This window comes from Micropterus salmoides, unplaced genomic scaffold, assembly GCF_014851395.1.
Source record: "Micropterus salmoides isolate LMB-PRFRI ecotype aquatic unplaced genomic scaffold, ASM1485139v1 Ms_hic_scaffold_8, whole genome shotgun sequence".
Classification (NCBI taxonomy): Eukaryota; Metazoa; Chordata; class Actinopteri; order Centrarchiformes; family Centrarchidae; genus Micropterus; species Micropterus salmoides.
In genome coordinates this window covers 8,219,104-8,243,169 of record NW_024044570.1, presented here as the reverse complement: position 1 = coordinate 8,243,169, position 24,066 = coordinate 8,219,104, and the positions used below count along the sequence as shown (strand labels likewise).

The 24,066-nt window shown below is 38.8% G+C and overlaps 1 protein-coding gene and 1 long non-coding RNA gene across 2 annotated transcripts in view; one reads left to right on the top strand and one right to left on the bottom strand.

The window, feature by feature from the left end:
• Window positions 1-22,771, top strand: part of swap70b (switching B cell complex subunit SWAP70b) — a 32,243-nt gene extending 9,472 nt beyond the window's left edge. Inside the window, exons 3-12 of the mRNA XM_038705823.1 lie at window positions 4,106-4,279; window positions 5,859-6,086; window positions 7,881-8,027; window positions 8,623-8,731; window positions 9,454-9,635; window positions 13,664-13,771; window positions 15,389-15,555; window positions 18,076-18,274; window positions 18,761-18,857; window positions 20,896-22,771. Coding sequence (XP_038561751.1) covers window positions 4,106-4,279; window positions 5,859-6,086; window positions 7,881-8,027; window positions 8,623-8,731; window positions 9,454-9,635; window positions 13,664-13,771; window positions 15,389-15,555; window positions 18,076-18,274; window positions 18,761-18,857; window positions 20,896-21,014 — 1,530 coding nt within the window. The 3' untranslated portion in view covers window positions 21,015-22,771. The remainder of the gene's footprint in view (window positions 1-4,105; window positions 4,280-5,858; window positions 6,087-7,880; window positions 8,028-8,622; window positions 8,732-9,453; window positions 9,636-13,663; window positions 13,772-15,388; window positions 15,556-18,075; window positions 18,275-18,760; window positions 18,858-20,895) is intronic.
• Window positions 12,235-13,710, bottom strand: LOC119893577. The gene is made up of 2 exons (XR_005442821.1): window positions 13,627-13,710; window positions 12,235-12,600 (listed from the first exon to the last, which is right to left on the bottom strand). It is a non-coding gene; the product is annotated as an uncharacterized LOC119893577 (long non-coding RNA).
• Window positions 22,772-24,066: the final 1,295 nt, after the last annotated feature.

Genomic DNA, 24,066 nt, shown 5'->3' with positions numbered 1-24,066 from the left:
CATAAACAGACAGCAGAGAAGTATTCTAGGTTGCAGGAGTAATTTGAAAAACTTCAAGGTCAATAACCCTTCAATGTATTATGAAAGCCTTTTAAAGGAAACGCATTACATAAATAAACATTATGTCTATTAATAGTTAAAGCAGCTCAATCATTACGTATTGTGTATAGCTGCTTTTCGACCATAGGTACCGGGGACTTTTAAGTCCTCAGATCTCTTTTCAAGGAACTAAAAGGTTCCCTCAGCCCACTGTTGTGTGCATTTCCACCGTGGTCTAAAGACCTGCGAAGATTAGGCAAATTGACCAGCTGACATAGGCTGTAGCCATACAAAGCTATGCACAGGCATCATTATTTGTAACTACTATCCATGAACAACATTATAAATGATCAGATTTGACTGGATTATAATGAAAAACTATAGGCTATGCTCGACCATTAAAGCAGCTTTTTTGTGTGGGAGCTATAATGTAGAGACACATTATAAAGTTCGTTACAAATTTAATAGTAGCCAAACAAACTGGATAAAGCCATAAAGTTCTTAAAATAACTTCAGCACAGAGAAAGCAACACAAAAATAAAATCGCGAAAGTTTGGAAGGTTATTAAAACATTTCCAGCCAACAAAAGCTGCAGATCAGCTGCAGCACTCACGTCTGTGTCCGCTTGCGTTGGACGAACGGGATGTTCTGCTTGTTTCGGAGAAGAGATGACTTCGGCTCCATTTAGAAACTTCTTGGCTGATGATAACTTAAAACAACAACTTCTGACCCAGTATTTAGCGTTACTCCATCAGCTGTTCACTGTAAACACACCGCTGCAGCTGGCTGCTATTTCCCAGCTATAAATTTAATGCTGACATACGATCTCAGGCGGACATCAGCAAGACATGTGTGGTAACAAACTGGATAAAACCATCAAGTTCTTATTAAAATAACTCCAGCACAGAGAAAGCAACACAAAAATATCCAACGAAGGTTAAAATCAAGGGCAACTGGACTTGGTTGAAGAATCTTCAACCAAGTCCAGACTGAGAATCTTCATAGACAACACAAAAATAAAATTGACAACACAAAAATAAAATTGCGACAGTTTGGAAGGTTATTAAAACATTTCCAGCGACAAGAGGTGCAGATCAGCTGCAGGACTCTGTCACCTGAGCGTCGGAGGAGCGTGATGTTTAACGAGCTTAATTAGGCCTACCTGCTGTAATCAGCTGTTCCGCTCGTTTTGGAGAGGAGGAGACCAACTTCGGCTCTGTCTAAAAACCTGCTGACTGATGAAAACGTACAACAGCGTAAACACACAGCTGCACGCTGGCTATTTCCAATATATTTAATGCCCACATAAGATCTCAGGCTGACATCGGGGAGACTTGTGTGGCTATTTGACTGTTGATTGCAAAGAAAGGTGGAAAAGAGACGAGCAGTCGTAGAGAAACAGTCCACATGCTATGTTTAAAGCTAGTAGCCTCTACTCGCCCATTCAGAACCCCCCCCCCCCCAAAGTACCGGTACTTTCCCCCGAGCAGGTACTTTTTGGGGGTTAAAATGAAGACCCCAGAACTACATTTAGACCCTGGTCCCTCTGGTGGAAAAACAGTGAGTTCGTCCCAAAGGTTCCTAGTTCCGGGGTATAGTTCCTTTGGTAGAAACGCAGATTATGATGTATTGGATTGGTAAAGATGTTGACATGCTGTATGATGACTCAATTTGTACAGGGGAGCAGTGACATCTAGGCATGACTTCAAATCTATGAATGAATACTCCCCTCTTGAATTGCACTGTTAAAGTTAAACTACAGAAAAAAGATGAATAATTGAAGCACTAAACTATAAACCTTTTTAAAGCTAACTTTCAAGCAAAGTTGTTTCTGAGATTTTTAGGTGGGGGACTTTTAACATCCAGCACAGGTTTCCACACAAGCACTCACCCTCAAGTTAGCACAATAGAGACTTACATCAGATCCTGTGTGCCTTTAGAAAAGTTCACCCCAACTGCAGTCATTCACTTGGGCTGAATGTGTGTCTCTCTCTCTCTCTGTCACACAGCACAGAAAATGAAAATAATTAAACGGACGTGAGAGAATTCAGGATAACTTGTTTTTGCAGAGCACCACTGAGTCAGTCTTCTGTTCATTTCTAATTGGGCAGCTTCTTGGCTTTATGTTGATGTGACGTCACAGAGCTTCAGCTCTTAGGAAAGAAACTTTAATGGAAACTTTTAAGTGTATAGTGACACATTGCAAACAGATAATAAGCCTAAGACACAACAAAGCACCATATGAATATCAGATTTAGATTAAGACTCAAACTAACATTAGCTAAGTTGTGGGTTAGCAAACCCAGTTGTCACAAAAGTTGATGCTGCAAAGCTAACATGCAGAGAGGACAAGATGATAGCACACAAGTTCTAGACAGTGACACACTCAACTCTCTTGCTACTACAGCTAACATTACAGCATGTCTTGGCCGACTATAAAGTAAGCTGAATGTCCGTGGGAAACGTTACCTGACACAGAATCATGGATGGAATAGTGGCCCCCACTTGTTTGTTTCCTATTTACAGAGTCCAGGCTTCACAAATACTGAATAGTTTTTTGGCGCACACACAGAATGGATAGCTAGTGGACTTTCTTTCTTTTTTTTTTTTTTGCCAATGCACTGTGTGGAGATATTCCCTAAATATGACAGACGTGTACTGGAATAGAATCGCGTAACCCACCTTTTTAAGGTTTTGGAAAATTACTGGATTTCTTTGAGTGTAGCATCCAAATGTATCAACATTCTTCAGCCGTCTTATCTCAAGGATTCCTGTCTCACGTGACGATGTTAACCCTGTGATGGGGACTTTGAGTCTACATTCTAATTATTTTTAGTTTTGTCAAATTTTAACCATTTGTGTTTTTCTTTTCTAAATTTCACTTACTATCAGTCCCTGTGGACCGTAGGCATTCATCACTTTTGGTTGTTTCTCATTATCCCTAATGGGAAATGAGGCTGTACAGAGTTCACTAATAGCTGCCTGCGTTATTCATAAATCCTGACTGCAACTGTTCAATTCAAATAAATCTTCTTAAATTATGTATATCATTTTCAAATAGTCCTGGTTGTTCTGAAAATATGTAATACATCCATATTTTAAAGGTAATGAGGGTCGTTTTTCTTGTTCTTCAATGTAGTGTTATCATAATTATTATCTGCTTGCTGTGTCACTGTAGTGCACTCTTGATAACTTACAATGCCATCTTAGCTTAAACTCAAACTATTCTTCATTGTACAAGTAAAATGTTTTTTATCTGGTGTTCACACAATGATGCATTTTATCACTGCTCACATACTTGAATGTTTCATCTTATCTTTTAAAGTGTGTGCATGCAGCAGAACAGCTGAACATTGTGAAACCAGGTTCTGCATCGCTGGCTGCTCAAACCACAAGTATAACGGCTGCACCACATTTCTCACATTGTTTTATTCTAATAGTATTTAAATAGCCAAAAATGTGATGCTTGGTGAGCTCAGTTTCAGGGTTCACTTCATGTTCAGATCAGTTCTTAGTTAGGGACTGCGTTAAGGTTGTTTGGGGGGGGGGTTGCTGGTGGCATTTCGCCAGCAGGACGAGATGTTCCTCTTATCCACACGACTGCACAGTCGGCCTGCAAGGAGTCTCCATGGAGATGCTCCTGTTCACCGGGTCGAGAAGAACATTTCTCCGCACAGCACCAATTGTACCTTTTTCAAAAGCTTTCCCCACATTTTACCACTTTCCTTTTGCACAGACAGGATTCGTGCTGTCTCTCTGGGAGTAAATAATATACTGTCAAAGTATATAAATGAAAGCGTGTATATTTGGTCATTACTGGCAGCTCAGTATGTTAAGTAAAACTCTGTGGATTCAGGATATTGTGTGTTGGAAACATTTAATTTACTTTTCTTTCTAATACACCTCCCTTAATACAGGGTTTATAAGATTTGAAAGTGGTAAACCAAAAATGCTGGGAACTACTGACCAGCATGTTTTACTGATGGAAATGTCAACAGGGGGAATGTTTGCCGACTCAGATTTCTTTATTTCTGTGACTCACCACTGTTGTTCTACTCTGCCACAGGTGACAGATAACTTTGATCGTCAGGACTTCAACAAAATGTGCTGGACATTGTGCTCCAGGAAAAACCTGGATCTGAACCAGCTGTACATCTCCAACAACGACGCATTCAAGATCTGGTGCATCTTCAACTTCCTGTCTGAGGACAGATACCCACTGATCATCGTCACTGAGGAGGTAAATATTCACTACAGTAGTTCACTGCTGCAACTTCAACGGACGGGTATTTTCCTTTTTTTTTTGTTAAAGAAAAACTGGCTGTTTGGGCTCCTTTAAGATACATCTTTTAACCACTACACTGATCGATTTAAAACACTGCAGGTGGCTCCCTCAACAAAGTGGACTATATGTAGCAGTTTACAAACCTGAGCCAGGCCCTGAAATGACTGGTACAAATTCACAACTTCAAGCTTCAGCAGCACTTAAGGAAAAGGGGCTACGGCCGTTTGTTTCAAAATGTTCAATATATCAGTGGCAAGACGTTACCTGTCATGACGTAACCTTACATTATACCATATTAGGGGTGGCTGTGGAGGAAGAGTGGGTCATCCACTAATATAAAGGTCGGTAGTTCGATCCCGGCTCCTCCAGTTAGCGTCTCAAAAGCCAAATTGCTCCGATGGCTGTGCCGTCTGTGTATGTGAATGTATTAGTTTGTTTCTTTTGCCACCTTGTGTGGTAGCCACTGGCATCAGTAAATGAAGATATGTTCATTTATAGTGTAACACGATGTCCATTTACTATCAACACAACCCCTTCTTTATGTTTTTGCCAAACAGCTTAGTGTATCAGTGTTAAATAAAGAACTTTGCTGAAATAAAATATAGTTCGTAGATAAGAACGTTATCTGATTGAGATCCGGCAAGGTCTGACCAAATGGTCGGTAAACAAGCCTGACGGAGCTTAGTAATAGTTGGATACTCTACAACCTCAGACTAGACCATTCATGTCTTCCATGAAACCTCGTTTTTAATGCTAGTCAGTGACGTCTGCAGTCTGCACTTCAGGATTGCACACTTTCAAAAATTCTGTTTTTGATTTTAGAGGAAGATTTTAGGTCCATTGTTGAGGGTCCTTATTAATCCACTATCGCTGGGTACCAACGTGTAAACTTGCAGCTTACTGACTTGTATAGAAAGCAATTTCCCCTTTAACTGTCTGCTACGTTGTTACTCTGGAAAAAAAACTGTCTTTGAAATGGTTGGTTACAAAATGGGGGAAGTTATTGATGTAAATGTTATCAATTACTCAAATTAGCCAGCATTTGTTTGGTTGCCTGTATTAACTTCCCACTGCAGTTAACGGCTCACTTAAATGGGCTCTTGTTCATGTTAAGCTCAGGTCAGCCGTGAACTCAGAATTGGATTTTAGTTGTACTATGTGTATGTGGCGCTTTGCTGCTACAGTAACTGGTCAACTGAAAACGTCCGTTGCTCAAGAGCAGAAAAGGAAGTTTCCAGCTTCCTGTTCTTTTGCAAACGCTGGAAGATTTATTGTTGGGTATAAAACAGAGCTGAATCACAGGAAGATTATATGCAAGAGAAATGTATATTTATATGCACCCATGTTGAGATGAGCAGTAGGATAAATACAGGAGGGGGACAGTTATCTTCTATATGAATGAATAGTTGAATGACTAGTATGTTTTATTAAAAAAGTAGGAAAAATTCTATTTTGCCTGTTTGTATGGTGTGTGCTTTGTCTTTGCACACTCATATGCTCTTGTTTATAACTCTGCATGTGTCTCCATGCACAGATTGAGTACTTCTTGCATAAGCTGACTGAGGCGATCGGGGGCAGCTGGGTGGAGGAACGTTTCGAGGACTACAAGCTGCAGCTGAACTCAAACCAGGAGAGTCTGAAAGCCTGGGAGCTCATCAGCCTGGTGGGGTCGGGTCACTTCAGTAAGGGCATGGACCGCCAAACGCTCTCCATGGGCATCACTGATGTCTACCAGGAGCTCATCCTGGACGTGCTCAAACAGGTGGGCAGCACACATGTACAGACAGAACACTGATACAGTCTCTGTGACTGATCGTTCGCTAAGCTCCATCTCTTTAGTCGCTACGCTTGGTGAGCTCTCCGTTCTCATGCCCCACAAATGCAGTTTGCTACAGGGATAACAGGGGTAGATTTACCACAGAAAATATCATGTCGTTAAAAAAATAAATTGCTTAATGTTTCCCCCTATCTATTGGCACACACTGTGCGTCTTTGTGATATTATGGTCAAGTAATCTTAACGCCATATAAAGAACAAGGAACCCCGAGTTGGATGTCTTTCATTTGCCACACGATGAGTCAAGGCCACCTCAACCAGTTTTGTTGTAGCAGCACCGGTTGATATGTGGTACTTCCTGCATAACAACAGGATTGTAGCAACATGCATATAGGGAACGGTAAGACAGTCTTGTGTATACGACTTAATAAATGACACAAAAAAGACAAAAGTGCAAAAAATTACTTTAATACCACAGCTTTGACTACAGTCGATGCTTTTCGCAGCCATCTTGCTTTGAACTCAGGTCCTCTTGAGTTCGACCGAGATGATGAGCATGAACTCCGACATCGGGGGAGCGTTTCATTTGTCATTTCCGGTCTCAGAAATAAGGTGGAAAAGAGTTCAGAGTACAAATGGAACGCACTATAAATCACATAACAGGTGTTCATCTATATTCAAGGATTGTCTTTGGCAGCGGATACATAATTAGATCTTCAGTGTGTGGATGTTGCTGAATAATTTATCTTTTGAAATTCGATTTCAGTTAAAGGATGAGTCTGGTGATATTCTGTATTTTTCTCATTTTCAAAACACAAAACAAACCCCATGAAAAGACCAAAATCAACAACGAAGTATTATTTGTGTATCCAAAGTCTGATATAAGGCATAGAGCTCCACTGATCCAAAAACTATTAAAAAGCAATGAGCCACACTGATGCACTGGGTGACCTGTTCCTTCATTACCATGAACATGCACACTGTAGTTTATTTTGACTCAATCACACATACACTGTCCTTAATTGATTGATTGATTGATTGATTGATTAATTAATTGATTAATCAATCCCTATTAATCATTTGTACTGAAACTATGTTTGTGACCTGTTTTTAAAGATGTGTAAAAATAAAATAAGGGGCTCATCAAACACTTTATCAAGGCAAACAGACAGACACAGGTGGATTGATGATAGAAGAAATTTCTAAAAGTTACAACAGCCCTTTGCAATATATACAAAAATAAGGAAGTGAGAGTTTGTGGTAATGTGGGGCAGGGCTGTATATTTTCATGTGAAAGCATGCATGAATGTGTTACTGGGGTCACGCAGAGACAAAAAAAAAAAATATTAAGATAAGATAGATCTTGCATAACAAGATGCCTCCAGAGTGACATTATTCATTTGTCAGAACTGTTGAGGATAACAAAAAAGTTACAAACTTATTTCCATTGTGGGCCTCGATTTAATATTTAGTATCCCATGTGGAATCCAGTCTCTAAATTATCCTTTTTTATAACAAAGTCAATAATGTCAGAGTGTTTATTGGTTTAAATAAGATACATTTCTGGAAACTTGTCTATGGCTTCACCTGGTTCATTAGAAATAAAAACGTCAAATACACATAACACTGAACACATGCAACCAACACATTTAAACACAGAAACCAATAGGAGCTTCCAGTAGACCGGTTATCTCTTATGAAATCATCAAACAATTGCGTGAGGGATAAAATAAAAGGTTGGTTGTGTTACCCTGATTCATGTCCTCCTTTCTCTCTGCAGGGCTACATGATGAAGAAAGGTCACAAGAGGAAGAACTGGACGGAGCGCTGGTTCGTGCTGAAGCCAAACTCCATCTCCTACTATGTCGGTGAGGACCTGGCCGAACTGAAAGGAGAAATCTTACTGGATGGAAACTGCGGTGTGGAGGCAAGAACCTGCTGTTCTGTTATTTTTATGAGAACTCTTCTACATCTGTGAGAACTCATGACCTTCGTAGTGATCAATTTAATAGCTGAAACAAGGGTGGACAAAATCTAAGGCCTGAAAATCTAAGCTTAAAGTGCATGTCTGATGCTGTATCATAGGTCAATCAAATCGTGTGTTTTTACAACCGTACAGTTATGTTAGCTAAACAGATATAGTGATTAGTTGGGCATTAAAAATACATTTTTGGATCATTAGGGGGTCGATTCCTGTGTTATCTTACATTAGTCATGGTGAGAATTTCAGTAGAGAAGATAATCGTGTGAAGGTTAAAAAACAAATACAGATATTTGTTTTTTGACCTTGGGGTCAGTATTGCATTTTATTGCCTTCCTAGCTGATTAAACAGTGGGCACAGTCAGTACAGTTGAAAGCTCTGAAAAAGATATCATAAGAACATAACTGTTGTTGTGATTTGGCGCTATATAAATAAAATTGAATTGTAGATATTGATTGTGCAACTGAATATCGTGGTCTTCACTCATGTTTGCTCACATTGATCAGCTGGCATAATTCATTTTTATTGTTTTCAATGCAGCCTCTGCAAGATAAAGAGGGAAAGAAGTGTCTCTTCCTCATCAAGTCGTCGCAAAAAAGTTTTGAAATCAGTGTGTCGGACAAGAAGAAGAAGCAGGAATGGATCCAGGGTGAGAGATCGGATAATCATTAATAAATTCTGAAGCTATAAGCTCCAATGTGGTGACAATGAGATTACTGTGTCTCATTCATTCCCACTTCATGGATTGCACTGTCTGATGTTTTTTTTAAAGAGACACATTTCTGCATTTCAGTGAAAGCGAATGCTTTGGTTTTCTCTGTAAATATAAGACGTTTTCATTTGAGTTGTGTCAAGTTAAGATATTTCATTAATCTCAACAGGAAATTGTCTAAATGCAAAATTCTTGTCATATCGCATTTTAGTCAGTTTTAAAAACTCCACAAAAACTTTAGTTTTACAATTTTGACTAAGAGCCAAATTAGAAATAAAATCCTGTGTTGTTTTTTTTTTCTTCATTACATGAGTCCTGTTAGGATACAAAGTAGGGCTGTAACTCACTATTTTCACAATTGGTTTATTCAATAGAATGTCAGAAAAGTTAAATATGCACTTTTGTAGTCAGATATTCAGTTTACAAGTCATACATGACAAACATAGAAGAACTGATGTCCGCCCACTAATCTATTAAACAACTTCTCATTTCAGTTCTAATATGAATGCTATTGATAACCAGTTATTTACTTAAATTTTGTCACAATTGTTTTGACACATTATTATTAAAAATAAGTCACAGCTCTTTTCTCGTCATTTACAGACAGCTTTGAATGAAATCACAACACTATTTTTTACGTCTCCATGTTTTCCTCGCAGCCATTCAGACCTGTGTGAGCCTGCTGCGTCAGGGGCGGCCGGCGCCGCACCGCGAGGCTCGACAGAAGCGGCGTGAGCTGCGACTGAAGCAGCAGGCTGAACAGGAGGAGCTGGAGCTGAGGATGAGGGAACTGCAGACGGCCAATGAGGCTAAACAGCTGGAACTTGAGAACATGAGGAAGGTGAGGAGAAAACACACACATTAAATGTTGCTCTTTGAATCCAGTCTGGTCAGGAAACGTCTGGTGCATTAACAGTTCCTTTTGTGGCATGAATATAAAAATAACTCAGGGTGGAGTGGAAGTGTTTCTTTGACATGAGAGGGGTTGGAGTGATCTGTGACGACCTGTCAACATAATGTGGGAATGCAAACAGAAGTGCATACTGGACAGATTATCCTCCAGTCTAGTGTGAGTGTCAGCAATCGTTACTTTTGTGTAATCTGACTCTGTCAAGGATGTCCTGACTACATGTTGTTTTTTATTTGGACAAAGAAAGAAAATGTGCGCCAGTTGTAGAGTTATTAAAATGAACAATACCTACCTTGATAAAAAGGAAAAAAACTGTATTAAACTGCCGTGACTAAAAACACTGAAGAGATAAAAATTTTAGCCAAACAAACACAAAGATAAGGGGCTCAGAAAAACCACTCCAAGACAAATAACACAAAACAAACAGTTGGGTTGGCAATGAAAATAGAGCACAACTTTTACACAGTTATAAACACAAATGTCTATATAATTTTCTATTGTGACGAGCAAAAGGGGAACAAAAGGAAAGAGCCATCTAGGAGGAAATTCACTGGAATTTGTTAGTGAATGAAACCTGAGGGATTCTCCCAGAGGGTGTTTCTGAACCTGTGAGAATAAAATAATATTCTAATAATAAAGGAAATATAAAAAATAGAAAGCATCCGACTCAATAAAAAAAAAAAAAAAAAAAAATACAGGAGGGAGCGGAGGCATTCCCCTTCCAAGCATGAAGTGACCTGGAAGAAGAAGACATGTTGTTTCCAAATTTATTTTGAGTGTCTTTGCAGTTTGAAAAGATGCGTGGGTGTTTAAGACACACATGTTGTTATTTTCCTAGCTGACTCAGCTGTTTGGGTACAAAGTGTCTGTTCTGTTCCTTTATCGGGAAAGCTTCCTCAGCTAGAACGTAAACTCATGGGATCTCTATGCATCCACTGTGCTCAGGGCTTCTTTTGTACTCAGATACACAATTAAGAACCTTAAACTGTGAAGAGGAGTTCTGTCTGTTTTTCTACGCCAAGGTCAATCCTCACAACCGTGTTCAGACCGACTTTTAGCCCTTTATGAAAAAATGCGGCCTCCTCATTTCTTTGCATGAGTTTAATTCGACAATTCAGTGGTGATGCCACTGGCTCAACACTTCGCTGTAAAAACAATGCAATCAAAGTTTGGCTAGTGCAATTTCCTGGTAGATTACTTTGTAACATGGACACCGTATTTCTACTGTTTACCTTGTGATAAGATAGTAAGTAGTTGTTGGCATGATAACTTTCCCTTCTTATAACATTATAAAGCTCCGTGCAGTGTTTTGGCGTCTGATAAACCTTCAAACACGTGGTCACAGCATCATCAAATCTTTTGCTTCTACTGAGCTTGTTAATTCTGGAAATCAAAAGAAGGAAATATTCTTGCTAAACAGATGTGTACTCCAGTTAGTCACTAAACAAAGTCTAAAAACTGATTCGACAACATTCCCCATAAATAATGTCACAGCTTAAAATAACAAATACAAGACGAGTTAACTGAGTAACGTGTATTGTAAAGCTCTTATATATATATATATATATATATATATATATATATACTATGCAACACTTGCATTTTACAAAACAATTAAAGTGGGTCACCTAAAAACTCTAGTGGCTCTCTGAAACATGTTTCTGGCTCATGAATACCAATAACAGATGAGCTCCACCCTGTGGCCTCCGGCTGATGAATAGTCTGCCACTTGCTGCAAACAGAGGAATGTGTATTGAACCAGGAAGGGGACAGAGGGACATCATAAGTCTCTGTTAAACACGTTTTTCCAGTAAATCTCCCTAAACCTGACTTCCACTCCTGTCTGTTCACACTGCTAACTGACTGGTCGTGTTAAAATTCAGTGTCTATGTGGATTCTCTAATTGCTGATGACGACAGGCTGGTTCCTGTGAATACGGTAAATGGCTGTGAGGTTAACAGGAAGTGTCAGCTTCACAATGAGTAAAGAGCTGATGTCATACAGTTGATTGAAACACACTGTAGTTGTTACAGGTTAGGACATTAGTTGCTTCAAAGTAAAACAATTTGTCTTCATATGTATTCTTTTTGTCAAAGTTATGAAGCTATGAAGTAGTAAGGATAGCTTATAGATCTCAAACAATGTGAAACTGGACACACAAACCTCATTTCCCACAGTATGCCATAAATAAATGGCCTTAATGACTCATACCCATATCAGTACTTCTGCCTTCTTCACTACTGTAGTCTTTAGACCTGTCAATAAAGAGTAGGTGAAAAAATTTGCTTAAGTTTTTGTACACTGGCAAGCACAGCTATAATTACACACAACTAAGGCTATAATAATAAGCACCTGGATTATTAATCACATTTACCTGAAAATAATTGGCAGGATTTTTCAATCATTCTCAAGTGTCGATATCAAAATGAACTGCTTTACCATGGGAGATGGAAGAAACAAATAATTAAAATGTGAAATATAGTGATGCGTGTGATTAAAAGTGATCACAAAAAGCAATCTGAAATGGAAAGGGGGGGGGGAGGGGAATGTTTATTATTTAGATTATTTAGAGAGAGATTTATTTTCCGTCTCCACTTACATCTAACATGTCTAGAAAAGCGTACTTTTAGCTCACAACATCAAAGAAATCTTCTCAGAGGATATTACCCTTTAATACATTGACCGTACAGTGCAGCACAAGACATGTTGCAGCCATCAGCGTGGTTGTGACAGACGGGTAGATGCAGCAACAGTCAGTCAGACTAGTTCACGTTGTAGTTGTGCAAGAAACAGTGCAGCAGAGAACAAGGCTTTGTCTTTGTTTGAGACATTGCTGCTCTCCCATGAATGCGCAACAATCTGCCATTGAGGTGAAAGTCCCATCACACATAGATGGCTGCATGAATGCACAATGGACACACACATATACAGCCACATACAGAGAGAGAGAGACACACTGGGTCATCTGCAGTGTCGCTGGGCTCACGCGCACACACACACACACATACACAATAGGCACTCTGGCTCTCACACTATGCTGCTATAAGTACGGTAGTAGACGGTCGCAGTCTTAAGACAAGTCACAGCTGGGTAACACAAGTCTGTAAAAATAGAAAATTTGAAATAACTGAAAGGCAATTGGAGACCTCAAACGTCTGCTAAATGTCTTAACTTTCTGTTGTACTTACACACCACGCCGGTCTCTCACATTTTAAGGTTGTTTTGCTTTACAGTGTCAAATATAGAGTGGCCAAGTGAGGTTGTGACACATTGTGTTGTACAAAGATTTACAGTCTGGAGTGTGTTAAAGATCTGTTTCTAGACATACTTTTGAGTTAATCTCACGTAATTGCTGTTCAAAAGTGGAATGAGAACACGGTGAATAATGGATATTTTGGTGAGTTGAGTAGTGAGTTTAGTGAGTTGTGTGTATGAATGTGAAGTTTGGAGAGATCTCCATAGAGGAGCAGGTTGACTATCAGATCGCAAACACTGAAGCAAATTTAAGTGTATTTTCAATTCCCTTTTATAAGTAGGATTAAAACTTCTCATAGTTTTCTTAGGTAAGAAACCCTAGACTTACATCCACCACAATTCAATTGCAATCTGTTGTCAGAAAATAACCTAAATTGACTTGCTGCTTTACAGTGATAATCTTTCAGGGGGTTTCTTTTTCAATATGCACTTCTATTTTAGCAGTGGCCACTACGTATGTTCACTCTCAGTTCCTCTTTAGAGGTTGCCTATCTCTTTAGATATCCCTATTTCTTTTTTTTAAATGCCTATTTAAAGGTAAGCTGTGGGCCACAGCTTGCTTCTTGGCCTTCAAACTAAAATAACCATATTTCTTATAACATATCTAACCTGAATTTAAGGATGCCGCCCTGTTAACAGGCTCTTTTATCTACTGGGAGTATCTGACCTTTTTTTTGATAGCCATCTGTTTTTCTTTTTGCCAGGCTCTGGAGGAGGCGGCAGCTGATGCTGCAGCAGAAGAACGAAGGCGTCTTCAGACCCAAACTGAACTCCAGGACCGCTACAGGATGGACCTGGAGAGAGAGAAAATGGTATGCCACTCCTTGTCATCTTCCCGAGTCATTACATCAGAACAAGTGGTGGAGAAGGAGCAATTCAAATACAACTCACTCTTTTTGGTATACTGTAGAGGTTTTTTTCCTTAGGATGTGCAAGTACAACACAGACTGAAATCTAGCGTATGCGGTCCAATGCAGTAAGGAATGCAGAGACCTGTATATTGTGGAGACTAAACAAGCACTACACAAACATATGGCACAACACAGAAGGGCCAACTCCTCAGGTCAAGACTCTGCAGTTTACTTACATCTGAAGGACAAAGGACACACGTTTGAGAACCAAGAGGTGCACATTTTAGACAGAGAAGATGGATGGTTTGAAAGAGGTGTCAAGGAACAATTACAATGTGGTTCTTTCATCACTTCCCAGGAAACTCAAAAAACGTAACCTATTGGCCTCAGGTGAGGATGCCAACGGTAGTCCTAATGACCATAACGACTGTCGTTACAGCAGCCAGGAACACTAACGAACCAGCGATATCGACAATCCTACCAAACGACCCCACTGAGGTTCAGTAGCTTAGTTTCCCTACCAGTCAGTCAGAACTGAAGAAGTCCCTTGGATGAGGGACAAAATGTCTCCTAGTATCTTCAACCAAGTCCAGTTGCTCTCGACTTTAACCTTCTTTGGATAACTATGACCTGGATGACCTTGAGAATCTTCACAGACAATATAGACTGAAAGTTAAGACACACTACAGCTCAGAGTGAAGGTCACTTAAAGCTGAAACCTGACAGCAGACAAGTCCTTTTGAGTGTTAATGTCACTACACATTTAATAATACAGTATTTCAATGTAGCTCAGCTCATTAAAAGAATTTGCTGTTTGATTGTAACTGCAGATACGTACTTGTTACTGTAAGGTACATTTGGTAAATGTAACCACCAAAAAAGCATCTACACTGTGCTTCACTGCGTTAGGAGATAACATCTTGACATGCTCAGTGCACAGCATGGAAGTGGTATAACACACCAGTGGATGATGTTTATCATCCATCAGTGACTTTATAGCTTTTTTCCTCTTCACTGACTTCCCCATCAGCTGTTTACAAGAAGAGACAACATGAGTTTGATCAAATCTATTACTATTACGTTTATGAATGAAAACGGTACAAAGTTAACTTACAAATATACAAACTACATCCCTAAATCATTCAGCTCATAGAGCGATTATTTTCATTAGCAATTAATTTGATAACTATTTTATTTAGAATGATTTATTTGGTCTATAAAATATCAGAAAATAGTAAAAAAAAAAAAAAAAAATGCTTGTTTGGACAACCCACAGTCCAAAACCCAAATCTATTCAATTCAAAGTGGAATAAAATGCAAAAAGCTAGAACTGGCTAATGTTGGTCATTTTTGGTGTGTGCTTATTCATAAACACCTTAGCACCTTTGTACTTCTACACCTACTACCACAGTGCTAAAGAGCTCACAAAGAGCACCAGAATACATGACCTACCTAACATAGGCTGGGCTGAAATAGTCACTTTGAGGATAAGCTGCTAATTTAGGACTAGTTATGGAATAAAACTGTTCAATCTGATATTGACTTCCAGTATTGTTCTGTACTTTCTTGGTTTAATAGGTACGGCAGCAGGTAGAGGAGCAGGTGGCACAGAAGTCCACTGAGCTGGAGCAGTACCTGCAGCGGGTTCGGGAGCTGGAGCACATGTACAGTCAACTAGAGGACGCTCTGGAGGACGAGAGGCGTGCTAGACAGGACGAGGAGGTCGTCCGCAAGCTGCAGGCACGGTCAGTTAATGAAGAGTGGAGGAGGGCAAAGCGCTGCGATGTTGATTCAAACATTTTCATTAAATAGGTCTGTTTGAGAAGTGTCTGTGCACAATTATATTCAACAACTTAAAAAATTATGTTGGCACAAGGCAATTCAGTAATCTTACAGATGAAACTTTGTTAAAGTCTTGGTCTCTATTTAGGGCACACTGAGTTGGAGCTGAGAAAAGCATACTTTCTGTTGTTAGAAACCAGCAGGTTACTTTAACAATGCAACATTTTTCAATGTAAATATGTTAATACTAGCAAAAGAACAAACTAAGGTGACTAAAAATCCCACAATAATCTAAACTTAATCACAAAGGAGAGAAAACTGCTCTAATCTTGGTTGACTGGATGTGGCTACGAGTGACATGCTTACAAATTTCAGTGATGACACAACTACTGTTTTGCCATTCACACATTTATAAAAACACCTTTTTATTACATTGAGGCTAAATTTGCCCTCTTTGCACTCTAAAAAAATCAGACGGGGACAGTTTGAGCCTTTTGCACGTGGTTTTCAATCCATTTCAAGTTGGCACACAAAACTGCACATAAAACTTAGCAGCAAGTGAACAAAATACTTGTGTAACAACAGCATGGGAAACTAAGAAAGACCATATTTCACACAGCTTGTTGTGGCTGAAAACAAAATGGAAGAGATAATGTGCCGTGCCAACACACAAAAGATTCCCACAATCAACGCGGAAACACCGGCATGCGGCTGTGGCTTTTCACACAGACACATTAATGGTCTGTTACTTCAACGTTTCCAGCTCAGACAGAAAGTACTACAGTATATTGGCATATTGAATACTCCCGCAAAATAAGTCAGTGTGACAGCGGCTATAGACAGACACAACGTGCTGGAAAATCAGTTAAACTCCCACTGCAACATTAAATATCTTTATCAGCTTGAGGTTTAACTAATCCATGCTCGTTGCATGATAACGTTACATTGACTGCATTTAGCAGACATGATACAACAGCGTTAGCTCGCCTGTCTGCTTTTCAGTAACGTTACAATCTGTTTATCTTTCGCCGTAGGTTCACCAATGCAGCACAGCTAAATGTATTGGATGATAACAAAACAGCTAGTGAGCTAGGCTGAATAGTATAAATAAGATTGTTGACACACTTTAACAGTTAGGCCGCAGTAAGTAACATTACTGTAGTGAATGGGTCTTCTACTGTGTTGTTGTCCTGCGCCGTTATGTTGCATTATTGTATTTTATGTGGGTCACATAAGTTACAGTGAAGTAACTTAGATCCATGCTTCAACGTAGTGATGAAATGCGCTCTGTAGTGCTGTTTGGGCTACTGTAGTAACATGGCGACGCAACTTGGCAATGTCCATGTAACAGACCTGCAGTGTATGTTGATACAAATGGCTCATTATAAGGTAATAAAAACATAATGGTTCATTATGTAAGCTCTTTATACACCACTGAAAACATAGCTAAGGATATTATATTGCATTTCTGTCAATAGATTATCATAAATATTACACACTGAACCTTTTAATCCTTTAGCATGAAACCATCTACAAGCAGCCACATGTGCTGAGTCTGCTCCTCACAGGCAGCCAGACATTCAACTTCTACTTCCCTCTCTCTCCATCTACACCACATTTTCTCCCCTGTCCTTCCTTCCTCTCTGCTGACATTTACTTTCCACCTTACGTTTGACTAACCAGCAGTGAGCATGTCACCACTGTGCTCAAATTAAACCACTTTGTTAAAAAGACAGCAATCAGTAACATAGGCCATTTAGTCTTCTACCACACTGAACTTTTCAAGTAAAGCTTACAAACGTGTGGAAAGCAGTTTACAGATATTTAGGCTTGATGATAGGCTAAGGGCCGATTTGAGTTACTTGTGCATAGACATATAGTAAATAGATTATAAACATGCCCACCAGGAATCACAGAGATAATGAGAGGAGATTTGAAGTAAAATATTCAATATCATATTGGGCACTGAGCCAACTTGACTTCTGTGTGTTGTACATTTTGTCAGTAGCACCACTGTAGCTCCTGTATGCAAGGTGCTTTCCCAAGTTTTTCTGTTTATATTTTGATGCAAGATGAATGCAGTCAAAAAACAATTAAATGTTAATTTACTTTATTTTAATCAAATATGATGGCCTTAGATTCTGCCTTTTGAAAAAGCGTTAAAATTTTTGTCTGCCTTTTTATATAAAGCATGTTTTGATAAAGAATATAAACAATACAAACTACATTTATCCAGAAGTAAAATCTATAGTCACATTTACTTCAAGCATAATTTTAAAAACAGTCCACAATGGTAATATAGCGCCATCTGCTGACTCAATGCCACAGCTACCACAGTATGGATTGATGGTGGGAATTGTAAAAATTTGGGGATTGCACAGCGGCTAATAATGTCCCTAACGAGAAAGATGCCTTCCTGTAATACATTGTACATATTATACAGAGTTATTATTCTCACTTAAGTTAATTTTTGTGTGGAGCAGGTTGCTGGAGGAGGAGGCCACAAAGAGGGCAGAGTTGGAGGAGTTCCACCTGCGGCAGCAGCGCGCCATCTCAGAGACAGAGGCTGAGAAACAGGAGCTGGAGAGGGAACGTCTGGCCAAGGAGAGTGCCCTGCAGGCAGCAATGAAACAACTGGACCAGCTGGAGATAGAGAGGCAGGGGGCGCTGGAGCAGTACCAGGTCAGAGCAGTCAAAGTGGTGGTGGTTTGGGGACGCGCAGTAGCCCACAAGAGACATTTCTAAATCAGTTTACAATGAAGTATACAACAGTATGGCTCAGTTGAACAGGGCTGGGTAATCTATTAAATAGTGTATAAAAGGCGAAAAACAATGAGAGATGCCTGTTTTTGGTTAAAGGAACACACACATTATCACCACAAAATCTGAAAATGTCCTCCCAGCTTACTGGTGATGTTTGGGAACTCAACTGTAAACAATGTTGAGGAAATCGGTTTACATTTACTAAAAAACTTCTCAAAAGTTCTCAGTAAAGACACAGCATCACTGTATGACTGCTGAATGGGAGGCAGCTATTTAGCCATAAAACCATACAAAGAAGTTAATACTAATTAAATTGTATTTGTTGATAAAGTATACCGCAACAAATTAGGTTTTCAGAGTGTTGTCATAAAAGAAAAACCCTCTCCTTGTCCTTGTGTGAGCCAGACGGTCATGAAGAAGCTGGAAGACGCAACCAACAACACCAAGACCTGGAAGCACAAGGTGGCTGAACACGAGGGCTTGTTAAGGCTCATTCAACCAGGTAACAACAGCACACAGACCACTGTCTGTACTTCTATCTTTGAACGGACTCTAACACGCAGATTAATCTTCATAAAGGACTGTTTGAGGGGTAAGACTTAATGTATTTGCCACTCTATAGCCCTGTTCAGGCATGCACCTCGGACAGATAAAGACAGCTGTTCCATTTCTAAAAGGGCTTTAATAGTAAAGCTGGGCAGGATTCAAAATGCAAGGCCACAAACACGTAATGCAGAAGACAATAGCCAGTACAGGAACAAGGCAAATTTATTTATATATCACATTCCATAGACAAAGCCAATTCAAAGTGCATTACATTAGGGCTGCAACTAACAATTATTTTCATTTATCGGCTAATCTGTTCGATTATTTTCTCGATCAATCAAATAGCGGTTTGGTCTATAAAATGTAAGAAGATGGTAAAACATGTTGATTAGTGTTTCCCAAAGCCCAACAGGACTTCCTGAAATGTTTTGTTTTGTCCACAACCCAAATATATTCAGTTTAATGTCATAGAGGACTAAAGAAACCAGAAAATATTCACATTTAATAAGCTGGAAGGAGAGAAATTTAACTTTTTTTCAATAATACTTTATGTGTACGGTGCAAAAGAATAATAATGAAGTGTGTGGTTCTTCTTTAAAATACGCTTTATTAAATCCTCTTAGCACATGGTTTGTTGGCGCCGACAGTTTTAAAGGACAAAATATGGAATAGTTCCTTTAAATAATTTAATAATAGCACAAACATATCACTGAACTATTGTTGTGGTTTGACAATTGCTTGCACACACTAAAAGTAACACACACGGACAACCTTTGACCAAGTGCTACGTCAGGGAGGACCAATTTGAAGAGTGTCTCTTGGCAACCATGATAAATTCTTACATTATCTGACTTTTACTACACTGTTAATTGTTGGGAAACATTGCAAAAGAATAAAATACTGTAAACATCTCCAGCTTTAGTCTGAGAGTTTCAGAGCATGATCTGCTTGAAATGTTTTCCCCCCAAAGCTACAAACCAACTCCTGCCATGAATAAATTTAATGGCGCCTTCTTCCTACTAATTTCCCAGTAGAGTTCATTAGTGAAATTAGTCGAGGAGAAACAATTTGGCTCTTTGTAAACCTGACACTCTTTTGTCATACTCTCTTAGGCTACGGTCTGCTCCCACAAAGCTGGTTACAGCTGAGCAAAAATGCTGGAGGGAGAAGACATAACAATGAGATATCTAAATTCCATAGATATTTTGGTTGGAGGCTTCATATTCAGAATGTTGTTTACTACAAAGTAAGATGACTACTCTATAGACATATCAGTCTGTCCAAACTCTTTTGGGGCCAGAAGGTTTAAGAAATTTAAATTGCAGCACACTTTCAACAATTCATCTGATAAGTACGCTCATGTTCAGTTGAAACCTAAAGTGCAGATTACTTTTAAGGCCAAACATAACTGCAAAGTAACTGAAGCATTTATGGATGATTTATCACCATAACGGCGCTCACCTTTGTTTCTCAGCCACATTTGTATGTTTACATCTGGTTAATGATTAAGAGCCTGACCTCTATTTAAAACCGGAGGGAGCAACTATAGCATTTTGGAGTTAAATAAAAATATAAAGGAAAACTTAATGAGAGAGATGTATCCAAAAAAAAAGGAAATTACCCCAAAAGCAATTGCAAACAACATCCTGCTTTGTTAAAGGGCCATGATTACCAAAAACAGTTACATTTTCCAGCTGGACACAGCAACCTGAGTCAGAGCATTGAGCTTCACATGGTACAACGACATCCTTTCACAGTATCCCAAATTCTTGTTTTTGCTGACCTCCAGTGGTTAAGCTTAACTTGCTGCTGTGATTAGTGCAACATGACATCACTTTTGAGTTTCATTACATCAGTCATAGAGCACACATGTTAAGCCATGTTTAATTATTTAATTATAATTGCACATAAGGTGAATAACTGAAGGTTATGGTCCACCTTGAATGAAATATTCCTACCACTATGGTGAATTTTTCCTTTCTCTTCCCTTCCAGGTTCCAAGGGACAGCAGCGGATCACCAACTGGGGCCCAGCAGCCTTTTCTGATGCAGAGCTCAGTCTAAGAGAGAAGAAGTGGCAGGAGACGAAGAACCAGGCGACCCAGGCCCAGTAGAGCCTTGAACCTTAAACATGTCTACAAGTCAGAAGGGAAGCTGGAATATACTGCTGGTAACTGGGTTTTCAGTGGCATAATTGCTCAGTATGAGCCAGCACTGATAAGTGTATTGGTATACCTTTGAACAAGTCTGTCATTGTTAGTCACCATAGATTAAAGTAGACTCAATTCACATTTTTACCTTAAAGTTCACTAATTCTAGCAGGCAGCCAACAAAAATACTAAGTGCTGACGTGATAACACCAGGAAAAATAGCTTTGCTGTTAAGATGTGTGTCTTCCTTTGTTGCTAAATATATTGACTGCTATGCCTTGCTACTTGGTGTTGTATAACTAAGCAGCTAAAAATGTAGATTGGTGATGTGTTTAAAGGGAGTTTTTTTTCCAAAACTGTGTACAGTATGTAAAATAAGTTGTAAAGGCAGCAGAGCTCACTTGGCAAGGTTGGGTCAACCCTAACAACCACCATAGGTAGAGTATATTACAGACAGTTTAGGCTACAGAGCAGGAAAATACATTTAAACGGTGCCTTGGCCTTCTTTATTTTTCAGTGGCTTAGCATTGATCCAATATTCACCTACTGTGCTAGCAGATTGAATGACACACCAGCCCTGATATTACAATAAAGTGTACAGCGATATTGTATATCCTCATGTATCACTGTACACACAACATCTATTGCATGTTGTTTCTTCCATTTTTTCCCCCCTGTTAAAAAGGGAGTTTTTCCATTATCGGAATTGAGGGTTTAAGGACGGGGGGGCCAGAAGCCCCTTGAGGCAAATCTTGATTTGCGATATATGGATGTACAAATAAAACTGACTTGACTACAGCAGCTGGCCAAATTTTAAAAGACAACTCCATCTACTTAGACCTTCGGGTCTTCTGTAGGACCAATGGGCAGCTCACTATAGAAGCTATAAGTCCCTTTTTTACAACGCTGTTAGTACTTCACAGCCTATGAACAGTGGACACTCACATCCTGTATAGAATAGCTGACCAAGGCTAAAAGCTAACAGTATACTTAATTTAAATCTATTCATTTTTAAGATGTGCAGCTTATTAAGTCTTGTAAAATACCTTTTATCTTTTTCTTCCACTTTGTCCTGTCTTAACAATAAATGCACTACTTTTGACTAGAGTCTAATCAGTCCAACGCAAACTGCTTGACCATGTTTTAGATTCACGCTGTTATAATGTTAAGAGAGCGTGAACCACACCTACCAAGTTGTAAGATCTACTACTCTCTTTCATGTGACTATTTTCCTCTTAACCCTTTGGGACCATTTTTACATGTTTGAAAAAAAATAAAACACATTTTAACAATGTTTTGTCAGAGTTTTTGTTTTCCGTAAAGTTAAGCACTTGAGGATGACATGTTTAATGTAAAGTCAATTATCTTTAAACAAAGTTGTCGTCTAATATAACACCATACCATGTACAATTTACTAAATCTTTTATTGTTTTTATCAAAATGCTTTTTTCTCTGGTTTGTCTGCCCTAGGTTTATACCTGTTTAAGGAACTGGCTTAAACATTTCCTGCTTGTGAATGCTGTCAGAAATAGGGCATTTTGCTAAAGTCTCACTCCAAACAGGAATGCTATCTGCAGAACATTTGTACTGTGTTGTTGTACTGTCACAATCAGTGCCTTTGATGCCGTCATGAGTCCTGAACTTGGTGTTTTATATATATATATGTACCGTATGTAAAAAGCTGAAGACTGAATTATGTAATAAACATGCTGAACAAGTGGCTAACTGTATTGACTATTTTGTTTAAAACTACATTAAAAACTTACACAAACATACAGTGCTACACACAAATCCACAGGCAGCTGCACTTTTACAAATGCATTCAAACCTCATTTGTTCCCCAGATGGCGGTAGAGTGCAACAAACGTCAAAATCAGTACAATGACATGTTACAAAAGTACAGTATTTCTGATGGAGAACACCATTTACTGTCAATAAGACAATGGCAAGAGCTAAGGGAAATGGTGACTTCATTTTCATGACTTCACTGTCTAGACCTTCGTTTTTCCAAAATAAAGCTGATCACTGTCTCCTGTCTGGCTATGCATGATACAGGCAGTATCATCAGGATCATTTGCTGTCCTATAATTGTGTAATTGTAATAATGTGTAATTAAATTGTCATCCTCTTTCTGTAATATCTGGTCTCTGATAAGACAAGCGAGGAAGTTTAATAAAGACAGAAAATGAAACATCCCCGCCAATCACAGGTGGACGGTGCAACAAACTATTAATTATCAAACTAAGGATGTTGGGGGGGTATTTGTAATGTATGCAAAGTATTTTATGTGCCATTTCTGTGTTTTACCTTTTTTTTTGCCATTAACTTGCATCTGTTTATTCCATATTTATATATTTTTAAATCTATTTATGTCAACTGTATAGTTTATGTCTAGCACCTAATCACCATAGCAAATTCCTCATACGTGTAAAATACTACTTGGCAATAAAGCTCTTTCTACTATGGACAACAAGGGCTGGACAATAATTCAATATCATCATGTATCAGTTTAATCATATTGTCATGATTAGAGCTGGGTATCATATGAACATTTTTTTTACATTAGTGTGACAATCCCTGAGTTTTGGCTACAATACCAAAATTATATTTTTTTCCATAGAGAAACATAAAAGTTGTTTTTCTAAATTATGGCGTACAAGATTTGCAACTATCTGATGAACGCTTATGTAAACAAGATTAGTGTTGAAGCACCAACTATTTTTTTATAATCGATAAATTGGTTCAATCAGTTAAGAAGCAAAAACGTCAAACATCGTCAGGTTCCAGCTTCTCAAATGTGAGGATTTGAAAATCTTTGGGTTCTGGATTGTTGGGTCAGACATTACCAGCGATATGAAGACATCACTATTGACTTGTAAGAAAATGTATTATTAATTATCATTAAAAATAAGTGTCAAGATTTTTTATTACAACAAGATTACAAATCTAGCCAAGCTTTCGACACAAGCTTTTTATACTAGGATCTACAGATACATTTCGGACAGCTTCAAACAAA